We start from the raw sequence: 23,865 nt of genomic DNA on the forward strand, positions 1-23,865 counted from the left end.
ACATCAATTGTTTAAGTCCAAAGGTTCTCCTAAGGGTGTGTTATATGGCCACTGCAGTGATGTAATTGCTTCTGGAATTGGGATCCCACTGCTACAAATTCCAGTAGTACCTGAGGCGGAAAATCAATAAGAGGCTGAGGGAAATGGCAATAACAATAATCAGTAACAGGGAAATGAAAGCTGGGATTTCAAGACTCTATAGAGGGCTTTGGTGAATCATTGATGGGTAGGGAGAAGTTAGGCTCAGGCCTATACTGATCCAGGAGTCAGAGGAGAGAGCAAGAGTGCTGGGGGCAGTGTTGGGACCCGGATTGATTGTAGTGTATGTGGTGAGAATGCAGACCTGGGCCGACTGGAGGGTTACAGTGGGTGATTGGGTGGTACCATGGGATTGCTGGGACCGAGGATTGCTCTGGGACTTAGCTCTGTAGGGTTCTAGTCTGGTATACTACGACTGCTGCGGCCCATTTGTCCAAGGAATTCACAGAGATGGTGTTACATGAAGAATGACATCAGATGATGCTGAAACCATGCCTGACTTACAAATGCAGCTCATGGTAGGGCCATATTTTCAGTGTGAGGTAAAAAAAAACAACCCAATTGTAATTGTGAGAACATTTCACTTCATGAAGAGTATATTTGTAATGGCACAACACTGAAATAAACAGGACTACTCATTCTCATAAATCAAGTCCAATTTGCTCTATGGACTGGGTCATTTGTTCCAGTTGGCTCACTAAGAGTGATCATTAGGAAAGCACTCTGATGTAAAACGAGTAACCCTGTCAGTGTGTCTCATTGCAAAGCAAATTCATTGCAGAGGCGGGAGACCTGAATTAGAAGAAGAAAGTGTTTGGGTTACTCTGCACACCAGGCAGCATCTTTGGAGAAACGGCTGAAGTTAATGACCTTCTATCGGACCTGAAAAAGTGGGTAACCGAGCAGGTTTTAAATTGCGGAGAGGAAGAAAGGTGGAGAGAAGAAAGGTCATGTTTGTGAAAGGATGGAGGCCCAGAGAGCCCAGGTGACTGGGTGCTTTTATGCCATCCAGTTAATAGCTGAATAAGGACAGTTGAAGAGAGAAAAATCAAAGAGTATAAAAAGTTGTTGGAACTCTGGGGTGTAAAACATGGGCTTTGATAGAAATCTGAGATAAAAGGTGAATGCTGGAAAAACTCAGCTTTTTAAAGTCTCAGCTGTGGAGTAAAAAGACTGTGATAATGTGAAAGGTTGATGATAGGCTGGTTATCTGAAATTGTTGAGTAGCAAGGGAGGCAATGTATTCACTCAGAAGTAAAAACGCTTCACAAACTTATGTTGGAATAGCATAGGTGGTCAAAGAGAGACGTTGGAACTGAAGTAAAAATGGAGAATTAAAGTGACAGAAGACCTTTATGGAATGAACTTGGATTTTCAACAATGCAATCACATAGTCTGCATTTTGTTTTCTAACATGGAGGATACCATACTGTAAATGCCAAATGCCGTAAGTTACTGACAGAGAAGTACAAGTCAATCACAGCTTCACCTGGAAGGCACCGCACATAAAATACTGGAGGAACTCAGCAGGGCAGGCAGCATCTAGAGAGTGGAATAAATAGTCAAGGTTTCGAGCTGGGCTTCCTAAAACATCAGCTGTTTATTCCTCTCTGTAGATGCTGCCTGACCCTCTGATTTCCTACAGCATTTTGTATGTGTTGCTCTGGAAGTCCAGCATACGTCTGTTCCCTAAAACCCTCACTAATTTTTATAGATGGCCCGTAGAAAGCATTCTTCTAGGGTGCATCACAACCTGGTATGGAAGTTGTCCTGTCCAAGACCAAAAGAAGCTGCAGAAGATTATGAACACGGCGCAGCACATCACACAAACCAATCTTCCGTCCTTGGACTCACTTTACACCGCATGCTGTCGGAGCAGTGCTGCCAGGATAATCAAGAACACCACCCACCCAGCCAACACAATTTTCGTCCCTCTTCCCTCTGGGAGAAGGCTCAGGAGCTTGAAGACTCATACAGCCAGATTTGGGAACAGCTTCTTTCCAACTGTGATAAGACTGCTGAATGGATCCTGACTGGTTTGTCGGTATCAGGATGGGGTAGGAAGGCAGGTGTTTCAACTCCTGCAGATACTTGGGTATATAACTATTGAGTCAGTGAAACAAAACTTTCTCTTGTAAGTCTGGAGCTGCAAGAGGTCTGGTTGCTCTGCTGCTGTCAGGCACCTGCAGTGCATGGTGTTTTCTGGTCTTCCTCACCTGTGCACTGCGGCGTGGAAATCAGATACAGGTGCGTGTTACTCCTTGCTGCACTAAGTCCAGGTTTTTTTTATATAACTGAATGAGGCAATGGGCCAGGTAATCTTCCTCTGTCTTATCTACTTTATTACAAGATTTGGCATGAAGAAAAAGCATAAACACAAGAGATTCTGCAGATGATGGAAATCCAGAGCAACACACACAAAATGCTGGAGGAACTCAGCAGGTCGGGCTGCTCCTATGAAAATGAATAAACCGTCAATGGTTTAGGCCAAGACCATTCATAAGGACTGGAAAGGAAGGAGGAAGATGCCAGAATAATGCCAGCATAAAGAGCAGTCATGTTTACTTAAGTGATATCACCAACCTTTAGTAGTGTTTCAGGTTTCCTGAAGAACTAGGTGATTTTTTTTCTCTTTAACACGACAATGCAAGAAGTTAACTGAAGACTAGGAGCAACTGATTGAAGCTGGATGGTTTGATGGGTGAACAAGAACTGTGGATGGCAGCTGGGTCTAAATAGGCTGCAGGTGATGAGTGAGATGACTCCTGGTAGCTGAGTAGAGACCAAGAGATGCCTGCCTGCACAGCTCTGACAAATGCACTCCTGCATCTTTGTCATTGCTTCTTCTAAGCTTTCATATGCAAGAAATGTGATCAAAGGAGCAATTCTGAAAATGGCCCCTTATATTAAAGAGAAGAGTTAAAACAATGGGCAACCACCCAGTGGTCATGTAAGGCTGCTTTACTTATAGAATTGCATAAAGTGTGCAATTATGCATCAACATTTCCTAATACATCTCACCTGCAAGCTGCTTATTCCTTGGGTCAGATGCTAAAGTAAAAATGTAACTACAGATCTTGAAAGGCCACCTAATATGTCATTAAGAGCCCAATGGAATCTAACATTATGGCTGCCGTAGGATATGTAGGGTATAGTTACATCTCTCTCATAATATTAAAATATTATAATGTGGCTTGCATCTGTGTCTGGTCTCAAACCCACCAGAACTGAACATCAGGTGTAAGAGAACAAGGAGAACAGGCATTATGAATATCTGTTATTTTCCTGGTCTATTTACCCTCTGCAAGATGGTCTTGGAAATATACAAACATAATGTGGGCAAAAAGGATCAATGTAGGTAAGCAAAAAGGTCAGCAAGGATGTAGTGGACTTACTTCTGCACTGTACGACTCTATGAATTTATGACACTAATGAGCTGAGGAATGTGCTGACAGATGCTGGCTAAGTGTGTGCATGTAGGCTGCTGGGATTCCAGATTGCAAAGCACCATTAAACAACAACTATTGGCTGGCTATTCAAGTGTGATTCACCACACCCAAATCTGATACTATCCACACCTGATGATATTTAAAGTGTGGGTTTCCCAAAAAACTTCTGCTATGTTATATGGACCCTATAAGTAATATTAAATTATTTTCGCCTCTTCATTTTGAATCTTAATCCAGTTTTAATCACAATCCTCCCAAGGCGCCAAATCATAATAATTCTTTATTGAGAAGTTATATTATTAACTACTTCAAAAGTTGCAAGTTTATGGTTTTCCAGTTGATCACCTATAGAGTAATAGGAATAAAGAATAAGTTTCATCTTTACTGTTCGAATGGGAAAAGAGCAGAATGGATCACCAACCTAAATGACTTTCATTTACAAATATTATACAGACAGCTCATTTGAGTTCAATTACTCTACTATAAACTGAGATCAAATATTTCTGATCAGTTTAGCATAATTCCAGTCTGAAAAATGTTTATTTTCTGTGCAAGTGTAAGCGTGTATAAGGCCAGTTTTCCTCAAATATATTTATCTCAATTTCCTAGCCAAAAGTATCCTGAAAGTATCTACTTTGTAAAAATTCTAGCCTGGCAATTGTCATAGTCAGAATGAATGGTTACTAAGGCCCTGTCCAATTAGAGTTTGCAATTTGGTCCAATCATAAAACCCCATGATGCTCAATTAAAAGTCAGGACAGAAATGGTTGCATCAATCAAAAGAACAAAAAGGGGGATTAGATGACACAGTGGTTAAGCACATTGTCCCTTCACCTCTGAGACTGGGGCTCAAGTCTAAACTGGACTAATACCATAAAAGTTGATTTTTCCTGTTTGTAAGGATCTTGAGCGAAGGCAGTTTGGGAGGTTTCATCCCCGTTGCTTGTGGATATAAGCTCATAGCACAGAACTGCCCATAATCCATCTCTAATTGGCAATCTCAGTCAGAAAGGTCTGAAGCCTGGCTGTCGCATGACAAGAGAACATCATCAGTAGGGGGTGTTGTAATGAGGTAGAGGTTAAGGGACTTTGTTGGGGGCAGAGCAAAGGGAGATGAAGTCTACAGCTGGTTATGCTATACCTGGTCTACGACGACCAAATGATGACACCAGATGCCAAAAGATGAGAAGTATTCCATCCTCCAGCACTGACACACTTCATGTTGAACAGCAAAGTCATTAAAAAAAATCAGACTTTAAAAGAATATGAAAAACACACTTAGTTATTTCTCTCACAGCATCAAGGTTTATTCAAGATTGATTTTTATCATTTCACAAAAATTCAAAACTATTGGTAAAACATGTTGATGACTTCACACAGTTTAACCAGCCACATTCTTTTGTGATGGTTCGATACTAAAGCTGATAGCTCCAATTAATATTAATTTTTGCTCATTTCACATTGGCGGTACACATAAATGGATGTTTTCATAGACACAGATGATGCATGCTCACAAGCATGGATGCATAAGGATGCATAAATAAATGTGCATATATGAACACATATGTACAGTATAAACATATGAGCACACACCACTCAATCTTACATTTCCCTAATTTGGAAAACCTGCTTCATTCCGCCAAAAAAAAAAATGCATTTAAATGCTGGATAGGGATGTTGCAGCATCCCATCTGAAACTGCCACTCTTGTCAGATTCACACATTCAAAGTCAGCCAACCACAGCTCTGTCCTCTGACTGATCTTTTTAACAGGTCCATCTGAAAATACTGTGCTTGGTTGATTTTAAATGTTGTGGATTTGATGAGCAGGCCTGTTTGGAAAGGGATACGGCAGCATTAACGCAATCCCTGTACACCCAAGCTTCGCTGAAGTGTTATGAACCTGAAACAGAAGCCTCTAAATATTTTACTTCTTTTAGCGGGATTAGTTTCTGGATTCTCAAACACTCGAAGGATTATGAACAAAGAGTTTAAATTACTCCCATTGCTGTTCTTTTGATATAGACACCATCGATTCACATATAATACCATGTAATTACAGTCCATTTTCATGTGCTGACTGTTAACCCAATTACTATATTTATTAGCTACAACAATGGGTTCTCCTGTAAACTTCTCAATATAAATGTGCTTCCTCTGGAATGTAAAACTTTCATTGTCAACTTAACCCATCCGAGCTGCTAGTTCAACTGCATTTCTTAATATCCCAATAAAAGCTTAATCGAACCCAGAAAACCAATGCTCTCAGGTCATAAATCATTGTGTTCACTTTAAGATGACACCTTTATGGCGCAGAGCTCCAATTACAGTCAGCTGGATAACACTTATCAATCAGTGAACAACTACTGTGATCAGCAAACATTTTCTATCCCAGTCTGTGGAGGGTGTACATTACCAGTATTAATGATATTTGCTATTCTAAACTAAATATAAAAATAAGCAGCATTTATTTCATGCCTTTCAAGACCACAGGAAATCCTGAAGTACAGGAAAATAAAAAAAGAAACTGCAGCTGCTAGAAATTTGAACCAAAAGCAGAAAATGCTAGAGAGCCTCAGCAAATCTGACAGGCATCTGTGGAAAGCGAAACAGAGTTAATGATTTCAGATTAAAGAATTTTCAACCTGAAATATTAACTCTATTTACTAAGGATGCTGCCTGATTTTATGAGTTCCTTAAGCATTTTCTGTTTTTGATCCTAACATACAATGTGATAATGCAAGATCATAACTTTCTGTCTGAGTTTGACTGAGCAACATATTGACCAGGAATGCTATCCCACTGTGGAATCCAGAAGGTTGAGAACAGAGGGGGGCTCCCAGCTTACCTCATTTGAAAGACTATATTCCTCTAGCACTCCCTGAAATTCTCCTTAGGACTCCCAGTCTGGTTTTTTTCCCCTCTCTCTGCTAATGCCTCAGGAATGTATCTTGAAACCAGAACTTCTTGCATTGTGGTAAAAGTGCTACCAATTGAATAAACTATTTTTTGTTCCTAATTTTAGATCATATAACATAGAACAACACAGCACAGGAGAATACCCTTCATTCCACCTTCTCTGCAACAGGTATGATGACAAATTAACTAATCCCATCTGCCCGCAAACAGTCTGAATCCCTATACTCCCTATCTGTCTAAGTGCTTCTTATATGTTGCTATCATATCTGGTTCTGCTACAACTATTGGTAGCACATTCCCAGCACCTTCTACTGTGCGTAAAATAATGGTCTCAAAGATTTATATTCAACTTTCTCCCTCTTTCCTTAAACCTACGCATCTAGTATTTAACAACTCCACCTTAGTGTACAGACCCTCGTACCATATCTATGCCTCTTGTAATTCTAAATACTTCTAAGCTTGCCACTTAGCCTCTGATGCTCCAGATAAGACAATCCAAGTTTGTCCAACCTCTCCAGTCCAAGCAACATCCTTCTTGCCTGGAGCCTCTCCAAGGGTCCCACATCCTTCCTGTGGTGTGACAACCAGCAGTGCACATAGCACTCCAAATGGAGCCCACTTAAGTTTTATGCAGCTGCAACATGACTTCCTGACTTTTATACTTAATGTCCCAACTAAAAGCAAGCATGTCATATGCACTTGTATAGTCATTAAGGGTTCTGCCAGTTACTGTATACTATCTCCTTGCACTTGACCTCCCACAATACAAAACATTACATTTGCCCACATTAAACTCCACCTACCACTTCTCAACCCAAATTTCGAGCTGATCTGTATCTTCCTGACAGCCGCCACCATGTCCCACAACTCTGTCAATTTTCACATTGTATGCAAACTTCAAACATGCCAGCTCTATTATATTATGTTGGATATAAAAAATCTTAAAACAAATAAATTAAATATTACTTGTTACCTTAATGGTAGCCTTCCTGTTGACAACCTTTCAGCTAGCACGTTGTAATTTATTCAGAAAATACTTAAGAGCAGCTCCTTTGTTAAACATGGATGAACATTGCTAAATAATTTCTCAACAACTCTTTTGTTTTGACTTTAAGATATTTTGCTTGAGGAGCTCTGCTAACAATGTATGATTGGACCAATCCAATTGGGGCATCACAGTAGCATAGTGGTTAGCACAATGCTTTACAGTACCAGAACTGACCTGGGTTCAATTCTTGCCACTGTCTGTAAGGAATTTGTATGTTCTCCCTGTGACCACGTGGGTTTCCAATGGGTGCTCCGGTTTCCTCCCATAGTCCAAAGACGTACCGGTTGGTAAGATAATTGGTCATCATAAATTGTCCTGTAATTAGGCTATGGTTAAATGGGGATTGCTGGGTGGTGTGGCTTGAAGGGCTGCTAAGGCCTACTCAGCACTATATCTCAATAAATAAGACAATAAATCTGGTACACTGTAAATAGCGGACTTAGCATATTCTATATTATGGAAGGTGCCCATAGAGCTATTTTATACATCGACAAATTATTTTCTAACTGGATCCAATTGAGAAAGAAAATATAACAGTAAAGAGCTATAAGTAAAGAATAAATATGAGAAATTCTGCAGATGCTGGAAATCCAAAGCAATCATACACAAAAATGCTGGAGAAACTCAGCAGGTCAGGCAGCATCTGTGGGTTTCAATAAATAATCGATGCTTTGGAGTGAGACCCTCCTTCAGGACTGAAAAGGAATGGGGAAGACGCCAGATTAAAAAGGTGAGGATGGGGAAGGAGGATGGCTAGAAGGTGATTGGTGAAGCCAGGCAAGCTGGAGAAGAAGGAATCTGATAGGAGAGGAGATTGGACCATAGGATAAAGGGAAGGAGGAGGGGACTCAGGGGGAGTTGATAGTCAGGTGAGAAGAGGGAACAGGCCAGAACAGGGAATAGAAGAGGGGGAGGGGGAAAAGATTTTTTTGACTGGAAGGAAAAACCAATATTCATGATATCAGGTTGGAGACTACCCAGACAAAATATGTTGTTGCCTCTCCTACCTGAGGGTGGCCTCGTCTTGGCACAAGAGGATGCCATGGAATGACATGTTGGAATTAAAATGTTTGGCTACTGGGAATTCCTCTTTTGGTGGATGGAGTGGAGGTGCTCGATGAAGCGGTCCCTCAATTTATCACGAGATTCACTATGTCGGGAGCACCAGACACAATAGACGGCCTCAACAGGTTCACAGGTGAAGTGCTGCCTTGCCTGAAAGGACTGTTTGTGGCTCTGAACGGAGTTGAGGAACAATGTGAATGGGCAGATGTGTCACTTAGGTCACCTGCCACCTGCAGAGTGTTCAATTCAAATCAGGGAAAGGGGTGTCAAAATGACCAATGCTAATGTTTTTCTAACCTCCTCAAAGAGCAGTGGTATCGCCTCTCAGAGCTGGTTTTGCCTTTCAGCAATATCATTGTTGATCAGATCCTGGTCTTAGTTCTATTTTTCAGCCTATTTGCAATGCACAGAATTCATTTGCTATTCCGTTTGCATTGTAAGGTTGTGGATTTATTTCTCAGTGTTAACCCAAAGATGATGATTAAACTCAATTCTTCTATCCAGTATTAAAAGAATGCTTCATTGTTGGAGGTACCATCACTTAACTGTTCTCACTGTTGAAAACTATCAATTTTATGTCTTGTTCCGAAGATCTGCAGGGAAGTTAACTTCAGTGTCAGATAATCTGTTTTTAGTAATACTGAAAGGGAGATAAAGATTGACCATGACACCACAGATTCTGCTCTGCTATTTGTCAAAAAGTGGCCATAAATTAGACACTAGGTTGTTGGTGGGTGAAGGGCTGGAGGTATAAGGTGCTCCTTCCCTTTGCTATCCTGCAGGTGACCCTTGGGCAAGGTGTAGCACCTGCTTAGCCCCAGATCCGGGTCATGAGAAGCCAAGTGAGCAGCTGGTGGATGGTTATACGAGCAGCTGGTGCATATCACAAGTCCTGACCACCATTGGCAGGCAGGGAACCTCTGAAGAGTATTGATAATGACTGGGGTCACCCATCTTGTAAAGACACTGCCCAGAAGGCGGCAATGGCAAACCACTTCTGTAGAAAAATTTGCCAAGAACGACCATGGTCATGGGACCATGATTGTCTACGTCATGTGACACGGCACATAATGATGACGAAGAGGTTGCTTGGTTTCAAAAATTGGGCTTTACTTTATGGAGACACAACAGATTGCAGTTGCTGGAACGCGGAGCAAAACCCAAGCTGTGGGAGGAACTGAGCAGGTCAGGCAACAGCTAGGAGGGAAGAGGATTTCAGATTTTTCTGGTCCAAACCCTGCATTAGGACTGAGAATGCAGAGGGGAGGTCAGTATAAAGTGAGGGGCAGGGGCCGATGGGCAAGTAGAAGCAGGTGCGGAGGGTGATGATGGGCAGATGGAGATACAACTTCCACAAGAATGTCCTTTCCAGACATCCAAGACAGTGCAGATGCTAGAACCTGGAGCAAAAAAAAAGTAACATTAGAGTGGACCATCTATCACCAGCCTGCTCTTGCTCCACTCTCTTCCCCTCACAATGTTATTCTGGCCATCTTTCCTCTATGCTTCAATCCAGAATTACATTCTTGAATTGAAACATCACCTGTCTATTACCCACCATAGATGCTGCCTGGCTGGCTCAGTTCTTCCAGCAGGTTGCTCTTTAGGGGAACAGACCTGCTTTCAACTTCAGGACACTACCTCTGCCAATGTAGGATTCAGTGCTGTGCCACTGTGTCTTCTTCGATTTTTGTTGGACTTGACAGCATAACTCGATGGAGGGCAAGAATGCTACAGAGTGAGTCAGCATTGATAAAGAAGTGAGACTTTAAACTGATATTCAGTTCTCCTCAACATGTCAGGATCAAGACTGTGATGGGGCCACGAGCCAAATGGATCTGACAGGATCTGAAGTGAGTATTGGTGAGAGTAAGTCAGTGAACAGCACTATTGATTATTTCGTTCACATGTCAAGAGTCCAGTTTACCTGGATAATGATAAACTGAGGTTGATGCAGAGGAGAAGGTGTGTACTCTGGCCAACATGAAGCCACAGCTTATGATATAAATGTAGAATATATAGTCAACAAGTGGTGGCCTCTCTATATTTCTTCAGAATGATTACATCCAAAGTCTTAAGGTTAAATAAAGATAATGCTGTTCATGTCAGCATTATTCAGATTAGAATTTTGTTTAATATCACAAATTGACGTGAGCTGCTATTCAAGTGCATTACCAAGGAAGTCCTGCACTAATGGATAGGCTGTTCTTCAGCAGAGATTTTAAATGTAGCTCCTATCTTCTTGTCTCTACACTACTTAATGAAATACAAGGCGCCTTCTTCTACACTGGCCAAACTTCCTTCCTCAACCAACACTACCAACAGGTAAACAGCAATTCAGCTAGAGCTGTTTGTGGATTTAGTTTGCGAAAACAGTAGCAACAACTTGCATTTATGGATGAATTTGTAACATGGCAAAACAAGCTAAGTCAACTTCAGGTGATTTAACAAAACAAAACATCAGTCTATACACAAGGATATCAAGGAAGACGACCAAGGGATTGGTCCAAGCGGGATATTCGAAAGAGCACCTTAAAGTCAGGAGAGAGAGATTTACAGAGGAATCGAGAACACGGGGTCACGGTACCTGAAAGCAAGACCACCAATGATAAAAGATTAGAATCTGGAGAGGACCAAGAGGCTTGAATCAGAACAAGGGTTCCTAACCTGCGATCCACAGACCCTTTGATATGGTCCATGGCATAAAAAACGTTGTGAAGCCTTGAATTAGAGCAATGCATATACAAATGGTATTTCAGGGGCTAAAGATTACATGGATGGAGCATTCAATGGATAAGCCACAAAGGTATGTGAAAACAGGGAAGAAGATTTAAATTTTGAGACTGAAAAACAAGCTTAGTTGCTGGAAATCTAAAACAAAAACAGGAAAAGTGTTAGAAATTCTCAGTAAGTCAGGTTACATCTGTGGGAAGAGAAACAGAATTGAAGTGTTCACTCTGTTTTACGTTCCATAGATGAGACCTGACCTGCTGAGTATATTTAACACTTTCTGTTTAAATTCGAGGCTCCTTTATTCAGAATCAATGTGGGTCCAGGAGCCATGGTAATGTAGTGGTTAGCACGATACCACTGCAGCTCAGGGTGTTGACTTTCAGAGTTCAATTCCAACACCGTCTGTAAGGAGTCTGTACATCCTTCCTGTGAATACATAGCTTTCCTCCAGGCGCTCTGGTTTCCTCCCACATTCCAAAGATGTACTAGTTAGTAGGTTAATCGGTCATTGTAAATTGTCCTGTGATTAGGTTAGTGTTAAATAGGTGAATTGCTGGGTGGTGCGACTCAGGCCGGAAGAGCTTGTCTGCGTGGTATTTCTAAATAAATAATTAAGTGTTACAGACGTGTGATTTGATGTCCGTTAGGACAAAAGCAGGAGAAATTAGAGATAGTAGCCCATGGAGTAGAAACATCTTCTGAAATATGTACAAGGGGTTCTGTAGATGCTGGAAATCCAGAGCAAAACTCACATAATGCTGGGGGAACTCAGCAGGTCAGGCAGCATCTATGGAAGTGAATAAACAGTCAACGTTTTGGGCCGAGACCCTTCTTCAGGGCTGGAAGTGTTAAATAAGATAGCCTTAACTGGGAATGCATTAAGATTACAGCAAGTTGAACAATATAAAGTCCTGAAAGGAACATTAGAACAGTAACATCTGGAAACAATGAAATTAATGACTACGGTGAAGCAAAACAGCTCCAAAAGGGAAACTGAGTTAAAACTAAAAGAATTATGAGTTCTAACTGGGTTAGGGGTAGATGCTAATCTCTGTGACTTGGCTCTGGTTAGGGAGAGAGGCAACACACATAAATAATCATATGGTCTCACTCTTGGCTGTCATTGGAGGTTAACATGGAGGAGACAGGGATTGATGGTTTATGAAGGTGAGTTGCGAGAGAGGGATAATGAGGAGGATTGTCTTTTGTTGTTTTAGGATGATCTCAGAATAGTGAGTATTTTCACAGTTGAGTCCCCTCAACTGTTTTATATGGGTCAGAAAAATACAGCTGCTGTTTAACTTCAGAAAAAGTCACCAAACTCCAAAAGAAGAATTCATCATGCAAACCACCAGGGTAATTTTTGTGGCTGTAACCATGGGCAACATTGTACATGTGTAAACGGTTTGACTTCAGAATAGTCAAGGAGTCATAGAACCGTATAGCACAGAAACAAATCCCTTGAACCACCACATCCACACTGACATATTTGCCCATCTACGTTAACACCATTTGCCCACATTATGACCATACCTTTCTCTGCCTCATCCTGCCTAAAAGCCTCTTAAACATAGTAATTGTATCCGATTCCACCATCTCCTCTGGCAATGCATTCCAGATATCAACAACTTTCTATTCAAATAAATTACTCCTTAGATCCCCTTAAAACTTGTTGCTTTCACCTTAAACATTTGACTTTTTAATTTGATACCCCTACCATTTGAAAATGATTTTGACTATTATTCATATCTAGGTTTCCCATAATACATAATTCAGATTACAGCCCCCCATCCGCCCCCCCCGCCATTTCCTTCACTCCAAGGATAAATGGCACACTTGTCCTATCTTGCCCCAGAACTATACACCACCTATCCTGGCAACACAACATCTTGGTGAATCTCTCTGCACGCTCTTCAGTGCAATCATATCCTTATGAAGTGATGACTGAAATGGCACACAGTATTCCAAGTGCAGCCTAACTGGTGCTTTGTAAAGTTGAAATGTTGCATCCCAATTTCTGTTATCTATGCTCTAACCTATGAAGGAAAGCATACCCATGTTACCACATTTAGGAAACTAAGGCCTTGGATGCTTTGGTTTTCCTTTTTCTTCAACATTCATTCATACCAAATAATTTATTGTCCTACCTCTATCTGATTTCTCAAAATGCATTACCACATACTAGTTAGGATTAAATTTCATGCCCCAATGTTGCACCCAATTTTCCAACTGATCTATATCCTGCTGAGACAAACTTCCTTTCTATCCAAGTTGCCACCAATTTTTGAGTCATCTACAGACTAGCTAGCTGTACATTTTGTATTCCCATCCAAGTCATTAATACGTATTAGAGACTCTAAGGGTCCAAGCATGAATCATTGAGGTACACCACTTGCAATATTCCCTCTAATTTCTTTTACAGCTGTCCAGAACAACCATTATTCTGAGCAGGAAATTTTTACACAGCCTGAAAACTGCGTGGCACTTTATATTAACATTACATAAAAGAAAAATCCAGCTGCACGGCAACAAAGGGTATGCACATAGGAGATTTTCAGTTACTGTGTGGCCCCGCACCTGTGGAGCCTACAGGAAGCAGTGACCACTTTCACAGAGATCGAATGAGGGGAACTTTCTTCCACACTACCTTCTGCCTCCTACCACCACACCAGTTTTGGATCCTCTGGTCCTCAGCTCAACTGTGGTTAACAAAGACGCAAAAATCTTGAGCAACAAATGGCATACAGATGGAACTCAGTGAGTCAGCCAATCCCTCCACCATCGACGAACAGTTGCAGCAGTGTGCACGATCTACAAGATGCACTGCAAGAACACACCAAAGTTCCTATGGCAGCACCTTCCAGACCCACGACCACTGCCATCTAGAAGGATGAGAACAGCAGATACCTGGGAACATCACCACTTGAAAAACCCCTCCAAGTCACTCACCATCCCGACTTGGAAACATATCGCCATTCCTACATTGACACTGGGTCAAAATCATGGAATTCCCTCCCTAACAGCACTTTGTGTGTACCTACACCTCAGGGACTGCAGCAGTTCGAAAAGGCAGCTCATCACCATCTTTTCAAGGGCAACTAGAGATGGGCAATAAATGGTGACTTAGCTGGCGACGCCCACATCCCATAAGTGGATACATTTTAAAAAATCTGTGGGAAGGAGTGGGAAAGAGAAAGAATCCACATTTTGGGTTGAAACCCTGCATGAAGACATGCAAAAATCTCCATTAGGGCCAGGACAATCTCCTCTCTTATTGGTCATAACTTTCCTAGATAGATTTACGCACCTTTATGCATTCTGAGACGTCTAAAACCTTCGGTCTCTTGATACTGACATGCTTCGAACTGTCAATATATCTCTCCCTTATTGTCCCTCTCCTTGGTGAATACAGCTGAATAATATTCATTAGGGACCTCATCCACATTCCTTGACTCCACACATAGATTACCCTTTTGATCTCAGAGGGTCTCATACTTTCCATGTCTACCCTCTTGCTCTTAATATAGTTATTAAGCTGACTGAAAAGGACTACAATAGCTCTGCATTGTCCGCTGCACAGAAATTAAGTTTCCATCATTTGAATTGTTCTCTTTTCTGAACCATAGCAATGCAATGAGACTTTTTAAAATGGACGATGCACATTGTTACAGTGACCGAGTTACTCACCCTCCTCTCATAAACTGCCTACCAGGCTGGCCAAGTTACAGTGCAAGAACCACGCGAAGGAAGCAGAGTGATTTAAATACCTACAGGTTTAAATAAAGCTATTTACGAATAATTGCTCAATATTAAAACTTGAACACTATCAGATTAGAACAGAGAGGGAAGGAAATCAAAGCTTGCATATATTCACTTACCTGATCTGTTTGCTCTGGTATTTTTCTTCTTCTCTTGCAGTTCTCTTTGTTCAAGTTGTGACCCTGTCTTTGGCTCACCATTTCCATTCTGGACTCCAATTAAAGGTTGGCTGTCGACTGTTTTCTTTGTCAAAGTTCCCAAAATCCTTTGAACCTCTGCTAGTAACATGGCTTGTGTTGCTTCCAATAGCTGTGAGAAGCGTTGGGCCAGACATCAGAATCAGAATCAGGATTAATATCACCAGCATATGCCGCGAAATTCGTTAACTTTGCGGAAGCAGCACAATGCAATACATGATAATAGAGAGAAATCACTGTGCATTACTGTAATAGTTAAATTAAGTAAAGAGTGCAAAATTAGAAATAAAAAAAGTGGTGAGGCAGTGTTCACGGGTTCAGTGTCTGTTCAGTAATCGGATGGCAGAGGGAAAGAAGCTGTTCCTGAAGCATTCAGTGTGTGCCTTCAGGCTTCTGTAGCTCCTTCCTGATGGTAGCAATGAGAAGAGAGCATGTCCTAGGTGGTGGGGGTCCTTATTGATAGACACCACCTATCTGAGACACTGCTCCTTGAAGATGTCCTGGATACTACAGACGCTAGTGCCCATGATGGAGCTGACTAATTTGCATGTGAATGAACACCCAAAAAGAATCAGCAAATGTACATGATTTCTGTTGACTGCAGTGACTTACCTCTACTGATTGGAATTGCCAGCTGGTGATCAAATTGGCAAGGACATCATAGCTTGCTTCTTTGCTTAAGCTCCAGTATGGGCAGAAAGATCTATCTATGAAACAGGAAAATTAAATTATGATATTTGGAAATAATTCAATTAATAAAAGCCTGTGCTATATTTATATCAAAGGGAATTTCAAGTATTATTTCAAGGAATTCAGAAGTATCTGAATATTAATATTTCCCAATGATGCACTTTAAATTATCCACAAAAATCATCATATGTTAACCCTGTGCAGAATATATTAAGGAAATTTGTGACTCTTTGATAGGTATTTGGGTGATAGAACAATGGAGGGCTACGTGGGACGGAAGGGTTACACTGATTTTAGAGTATATTAAAAGGTCAAAGGTGGGCCAAAGGGCCTGTACTGTGCTGCCATGTTCTATGTTCTATGTAATATTATTTGTCTTGACTGCAGTTTCTTGCCTGATATCCGACCTGTGCTAGCTGAACTCTAATGGTTAGTTATAGTGCTTTGCACTACTTTTCCAAAACAGAAATGGCCCGGCAGAAAGCTGGTGCTGGCCGAACAGGTCTGATGGCCCCTTTCTAACTATTCAAGGAGGGCACCATTCAGACGTGCTCACTTACATAAGTCTTCAGTTTTGATGACTAAGATCCTCATGATAGAGTTAACAGATAGTGGTCCATAAAAATCTTGACTAATATGGCATACAAGAAATAATTCTAGATATTGGAGAGTGAGAGCTGTAAAGTCAGCAGTGACAAGTATCCTGGTACCATTAATCCAAAGAAGAACTCAGGAGAGTTTTGTTTACATAAAGAACAGTCAGAATGTGAAACTTAGACATAGCTGTGGCAAATACCATCTGGAAAATAGTATGGATGTATTTAAGTGAATGCTTCATAAGGAAGAAATATGAAGAGAGATTGATGAAATAGAACAAGAAGTCCAAGTACAAATATTAACATGAGAACACGGGACTAAAGAAAAAATATCAGGCCATCCATCTCTTTGTGCTTGATTTGTCATTCGATAAGTTCATTCCAGATCTTTTCCCTCAATATTGTTCTCCTGCGCTAACCTCATATCCTTTCATGTGCTTAATACCTAAAAAAAAATTCAGAGACCTTCTTAGGTAGAAAGATCCACTGTGAAGAAACTTCTCAATTCTGCTTTGAATGACTGACCCCTTATCTTGGAGATCATAACCACGGTTCTACGTGTGCTAACTGAGGAATAATCATTCTTGCACCTACCAAGTCAATAGACAATAGATAATAGTCAATAGACAATAGGTGCAGGAGTAGGCCACTCGGCCCTTCGAGCCAGCACCGCCATTCACTGTGATCATGGCTGATCATCCACAATCAGTATCCAGTTCCTGCCTTATCCCCATAACCTTTGATTGGAGACTTGGCCTCCACTGCCTTCTGGGGCAGAGCATTCCACATATCCACCACTCTTTGGGTGAAAAAGTTTTTCCTCAACTCCGTTCTAAATGGCCTACCCCTTATTCTTAAACTGTGGCCTCTGGTTCTGGACTCACCCATCAGCGGGAACATGCTTCCTGCCTCCACCGTGTCCAGTCCCTTAATAATCTTATATGTTTCAATCAGGTCCCTTCTCATTCTTCTAAATTCCAGTGTATACAAGCCCAGTCGCTCCAATCTTTCAACATATGACAGTCCCACCATCCCGGGAATTAACCTTGTGAACCTACGCTGCACTCCCTCAATAGCAAGTATGTCCTTCCTCAAATTTGGAGACCGAAACTGCACACAATACTCCAGGTGTAGTCTCACCAGGGCCCTGTACAGCTTCAGAAGGACCTCTTTGCTCCTATACTCAATTCCCCTTGTTATGAAGGCCAGCATGCCATTAGCTTTCTTCACTGCCTGCTGTACCTGCATGCTTGCTTTCAGTGACTGATGTACAAGAACACCTAGATCTCATTGTGCTTTCCCTTTTCCTAACTTGACTCCATTTAGATAATAATCTGCCTTCCTGATCTTACCACCAAGGTGGATAACCTCACATTTATCCATATTAAACTGCATCTGCCATGCATCCGCCCACTCACCCAGCCTGTCCAAGTCACCCTGAATTCTCATAACATTCTCCTCACATTTCACACTGCCACCCAGCTTTGCGTCATTTGCAAATTTGCTAATGTTACTTTTAATCCCTTCATCTAAATCATTAATGTATATTGTAAACAGCTGCGGTCCCAGCACTGAACCCTGCGGTACCCCACTGGTCACCGCCTGCCATTCCGAAAGGGACCCGTTAATCGCTACTCTTTGTTTCCTGTCAGCCAGCCAATTTTCAATCCGTGTCAGTACTCTGCCCCCAATACCATGTGCCCTAATTTTGCCCACTAATTTCCTATATGGGACTTTATCAAAGGCTTTCTGTCCATTTTCATAGTTACACCCTCAAAAAATTCCAAAAGATTAGTCAAGCACGATTTCCCCTTCATAAATCCTATCCTGTTACTACTATCCAGATGTGTTGTAATTTCATCTTTTATCGTTGACTCCAGTATCTTTCCCACCACTGACGTCAGGCTAACCGGTCTATAATTCCCTGTTTTCTCTCTCCCTCCTTTCTTGAAAAGTGGGACAACATTAGCCACCCTCCAATCCACAGGAACTGATCCTGAATCTATAGAACATAGGAAAATGATTACCAATGCATCCACGATTTCTAAAGCCACCTCCTTAAGTACCCTGGGATGCAGACCCATCAGGTCCCAGGGACTAGACCCAACAGTCTATCCAACACCATTTCCTGCCTAATATAAATTTCCTTCAGTTCATCCATTACCCTCGTGAAGACAGATCCAAAGTACCTGTTCAACTCGTCTGCCATTTCCTTGTTCCCCATAGTAAATTCACGCGTTTCTGTCTTCAAGGGCCCAATTTTGGCCTTAACTATTTTTTTCCTTTTCACATACCTAAACAAGCTTTTTCTATCCTCCTTTATATTCTTGGCTAGTTTACCTTCGTACCTCATTTTTTCTCCACGTATTGCCTTTTTAGTTACCTTCTGTTGCTCTTTAAAAGTTTCCCAATCCTCCAGCTTCCCACTCATCTTTGCTATGTTATACTTCTCTTTTATTTTTATACTGTCCTTTACTTCCCTTGTCAGCCACGGCCTCCCCTTACTCCCCTTAGGATCTTTCTTCCTCTTTGGAATGAACTAATCCTGCACCTTCTGCATTATTCCCAGAAATACCTGCCATTGTTGTTCCACTGTCATCCCCGCTAGGGTATTGTTCCATTGAACTTTGGCCAGCTCCTCCCTCATAGCCCCATATTTCCCTTTGTTCAACTGTAATACTGACACTTCCGATTTTCCCTTCTCCCTCTCAATTTGTAGATTAAAACTTATCATATTATGGTCACTACCTCCTAATGGCTCCTTTACCTCGAGGTCCCTGATCAAATCCGGTTCATTACACATCACTAAATCTAGAATTGCCTTCTCTCTGGTAGGCTCCAGTACAAGCTGTTCTAAGAATCCATCTCAGAGGGACTGAACAAACCCCCTTTCTTGGGGTCCAGTACCAACCTGATTCTTCCAGTCAAGAATTTAATGTGCGTCAATAAGATCACTTCTCCCAAACTCAAGGGAATATGGTCTTATATTCATACAAAGTACTCACCCTCCCAAGGAACAATCTAGTGAAACTTCACTGCACTCACTATATCACAAGTATATTCTTCTCAAGAAAAAGACATGTTTTGTACACAACATTCCAAGTGTGGTCTCACAAGGGCTTTATATAATTGGAGCAGATGTCTTAATTTTTTAAAATCTAATCCTCCTGGAATAAAGGCAGGTTTGTCTAAGTTCTTAGATATCCAAGGCTCCTCATTGCCTATACATACTTCTGCTCACCTGCCACCATAAATACCTTTCCCAGAGGAAGAGGAGAGACAGAAGAAGGAACACTCATCATTTTGCAACCAAAACCTTACCCAAGCTGACCATTCTTCACGTGTGAGTTGGAGTAGGGTGCATAGAACTGGATAATTCTCTAAACAGGGACTATACATAGCAGCATGGGACATGCACTCAATGGCCACTCGTTTATTAAGTACACCTGTATGCTCCTTAATACAAGTATCTAATCAGCCAATCATGTGGCAGCTACTCAATGCATTAGAGCATGCAGACATGGTCAAGAGGTTCTGTTGTTGGTCAGACCAAACATTAGAGTGGGGAATAAATGTGATCTAAGTGACGTTGACCATGAAATGATTGTTGGTGCCAGAAAGGGTATCTCAGAAACTGCTGATCTCCCAAGCTCATCATGCATAACAGCCTTTAGAGTTTATTGAGAATGGTGTGAAAAACAAAAAAAAAATCCAGCGATCAGCAGTTTTGAGGCGCAAAAGCGCCCTGTTATTGAGAGAGGTCGGGGGGAATGGCCAGACTGGTTCATCAGGAGGGCGACAGTACCTGAAATAACCATGTGTGACAACAGTGGCGTGCAAAAGAGCATCTCTGAATGCACAACATGTCAACCGTTGAAGAGGATGGGTTATAGCAGCAAAGGAGCACAAACATACACTCAGTGGCCATTTTATTAGGTACAGGAGATACGCAATAAAGATGCCACTATGTGTAATCAGAGCTAAAGCATTAAATACCTTGGTTAGAATAGAGAAAACCTTCACATATTCATTACTAAAATATAATGCTATGAAAATGCATATTATTAACAGCAATGAAAACCTTATGACCCAAATGATGTAGTCATGGTTTATTATGTTGTTTGACTTGACTAAGAAAATAAGATATAAATGTTGAAAAATGGTTCAAAGATTTTGTTCACATCAATTTAGTACTTTTCTCCAAAGGATAATGAACCACATTTTTTTCTGCATAAGATTGGTTTCTTTAGCATCTCGGTTTTTTGGATTTGCACTTACTTTGGGACGCTTCTCCTGTAAATGGAGAGACGGACAGGTGTGATGCATCCGCTCCTTTACCACGCAGGCACTCCACTTTCTGTTGTCTGCAGAATAGCAATGTATTGCTGGTTTACCAAATAAGATCTACATGTACTATTGCACATTTTGAGGACACAACACAAGAGATTTCTTTGTTTCAGGTAAAGTTGTCCACCTGTTTCCATACATACAACTTTCAACACCAATGCAAGCTCACATCTTAAGTAATATAATCAACTAAAGATTATTAATATTAGTAAGACAGAGTTACAGAAAACAGCCAACTCTCAGATTATACTCAATTCATACAAACAGAAATTCTACCATTCCATGATATCTTCAATTTTTCTCAAGTCTTTTATATTCCATGTGTTTTATCACCCCATCACTAAATAAAAATGACTATTCCATGTTTCAGCATGAAATTGAACAAATAGCTTTTTCTTTGAAGTCATTGTCAGGGTCCGACCTAAGGAAGCACAATTTACTTGACTACTTCTATTCACGGGCTTAGTGCAATGTAAGTGGGCGGGGAAACGTAGCTGTTGAAATGTATTAGTTTTAGGAGTCACCCGTAGTCTATCTACCAAAAGTGTCAAGACAGAGGTGGAACCTTTGCCCTTAAAGCAGAATCTCTCTCTCCGACACAGTGTGCAGGCCAGATCTTCTTTCTAGATCCTTGCACAATCATCATGAGAGTGAGCTGACAAGCCTGGAATATTGGAAGCAAATACCACAAAACAAATAATGATCAGTTTCTTTTCACAAGGCACAGTACAGTCTCTTACAATAGCAAGGTTGAGGGAACAAGTTTTCAAATTATGTGTTTGTTTATTTATTTACTGAGATACAGCGCATTGTAGACCCTCGGCCCTTTGTGCCACGCTGCCCAGCAATCCCAAGATTCAATCCTAGCCTAATCACGGGACAATTTGTAATGACTAACTAACCTACCGACCAGTACATCTTTGGACTGTGGGGGAAACCCTCATGGTCGTGGGGAGAAAGTAGAAACTCCTTAACGGTAGCGGCGGAATTTGAAACTGGGTCACCTGTACTGTAAAGCGTGTGCTAACCACTATGCTACCACGCGCAACAGATCAACTAGAACTCCCCATTATTGTCTGAATATCTTAACGACGCTAAATAAAACAGTAAATTATATCTGGAATGGAGAAGTAAAGCAGGCAAGGAAATGGACTTCTGATAGCCAGCTTTGGGTTTCTGAACATGAAATTGCTGTGCTCTGTAGTGTGAGAGTCAAAATAAGCATCATCGAGTTTGTACTTCTGGCATGGGTGGTGTATTAAGAGATCGTTTCCTTCACTCAGCTTTCTTCCACCATTCGATGAGGGATCATTAGTAATCCTCAGGTCAATGATATATATGGAAAATATGATCCATTGGAACAGCTATGTTTGAAGTGTCGATAAGATAGAGCTCAGTAACTAACTTGACATATTATGAAATGCAGGTTGTTGATTTTGAGCGGCAAATGAGCTGTAGTAAAGGAACAGTCTTAGATGATAATCTGAAAGTCCTAATGCACTGGTTCAGAATTACATTTGTGTTACAGGTGTTAAATCCTGGCAAAACTACCAGCTGCATTTTCAAATCAGCAACGTGGCACCTAGTTGTTAGAAACCTGCGGCAGGTTCACTGGTGATGAATGTACAGAAAATCTATACATGTATCAGCAAATCAAAAGCTTATGAATTTCATTAACAATTCTATATTTTATGCAAGTATTTCCAATAAAATGCTCAAATCACAATTTTTTTGGGAGGAATTTGATATTAGGCCTTTGTTACTGAAGGTCTGTGCATGAACCAATAGATCGGGTTGTCTTAGCAACAAGCACTTTGAGAATTATGAAGGTTCAAATCCAATGTTAATGATAGAAGGAGTACTTTGTTATGCTCACCGCCCATCCCACCAGGCACCTCCTATCCCATCTACATCAGAATCCATTGTCCCAGAACTTAAACAACTGGAATAGATGTAACTTATCCTTGATCCTGAGATAACCATAATTATCTCAGTGTAATGAGCAGTATGTGACATTAACGGACTCTGGGATAGTTTTGGAAAATAACACCAAAACAGAAACCATAGAAAAACTACAGAACAGAAACAGGCCTTTTGGCCCTTCTTGGCTGTGCTGAACCATTTTCTGCCTAGTCCCACTGACCTGCACACGGACCATATCCCTCCATACACCTCCCATCCATGTATCTGTCCAATTTATTCTTAAATATTAAAGAAGAACCCGCATTTACCACCTCGTCTGGCAGCTCATTCCATACTCCCACCACTCTCTGTGTGAAGAAGCCCCCCCTAATGTTCCCTTTAAACTTTTCTCCCCCTCACCCTTAACCCATGTCCTCTGGTTTTTTTCTCCCCTTGCCTCAGTGGAAAAAGCCTGCTTGCATTCACTCTATCTATACCCATCATAATTTTATATACCTCTATCAAATCCCAGGGAATAAAGTCCTAACCTATTCAACCTTTCTCTGTAACTGAGTTTCTCAAGTCCCGGCAACATCCTTGTAAACCTTCTCTGCACTCTTTCAACCTTATTTATATCCTTCCTGTAATTTGGTGACCAAAACTGAACACAATACTCCAGATTCCGCCTCACCAATGCCTTATACAACCTCACCATAACATTCCAGCTCTTATACTCAATACTTTGATTAATAAAGGCCAATGTACCAAAAGCTCTCTTTATGACCCTATCTACCTGTGACGCCATCTTTAGGGAATTTTGTATCTGTATTCCCAGATTCCTCTGTTCTACTGCACTCCTCAGTGCCTTACCATTAACCCTGTATGTTCTACCTTGGTTTGTCCTTCCAACATGCAATACCTCACACTTGTCTGTATTAAACTCCATCTGCCATTTTTCAGCCCATTTTTCCAGCTGGTCCAAGTCCCTCTGCAGGCTCTGAAAACCTTCCTCACTGTCTACTACACCTCCAATCTTTGTATCATCAGCAAATTTGCTGATCCAGTTTATCACGTTATCATCCAGATCATTGATATAGATAACAAATAACAATGGACCCAGCA

The 23,865-nt window shown here is 41.2% G+C and overlaps 1 protein-coding gene across 7 annotated transcripts in view; it reads right to left on the reverse strand.

Annotated features, from left to right (window-relative positions):
• Window positions 1-23,865, reverse strand: part of LOC140209773 (WD repeat-containing protein 72-like) — a 360,805-nt gene that overhangs the window by 123,888 nt on the left and 213,052 nt on the right. For 6 of the 7 annotated variants that reach the window (XM_072278224.1, XM_072278225.1, XM_072278227.1 and 3 more), the window contains exons 16-18: window positions 20,773-20,858; window positions 15,821-15,915; window positions 15,131-15,320 (exon numbers count right to left, since the gene is read on the reverse strand). In XM_072278224.1, the coding sequence (XP_072134325.1) occupies window positions 15,131-15,320; window positions 15,821-15,915; window positions 20,773-20,858 (371 nt within the window). The remainder of the gene's footprint in view (window positions 1-15,130; window positions 15,321-15,820; window positions 15,916-20,772; window positions 20,859-23,865) is intronic. The other variant, XM_072278229.1, reaches the window with a different exon arrangement.

The sequence above is a fragment of the Mobula birostris genome, chromosome 14, assembly GCF_030028105.1.
Source record: "Mobula birostris isolate sMobBir1 chromosome 14, sMobBir1.hap1, whole genome shotgun sequence".
Taxonomy (NCBI): domain Eukaryota; kingdom Metazoa; phylum Chordata; class Chondrichthyes; order Myliobatiformes; family Myliobatidae; genus Mobula; species Mobula birostris.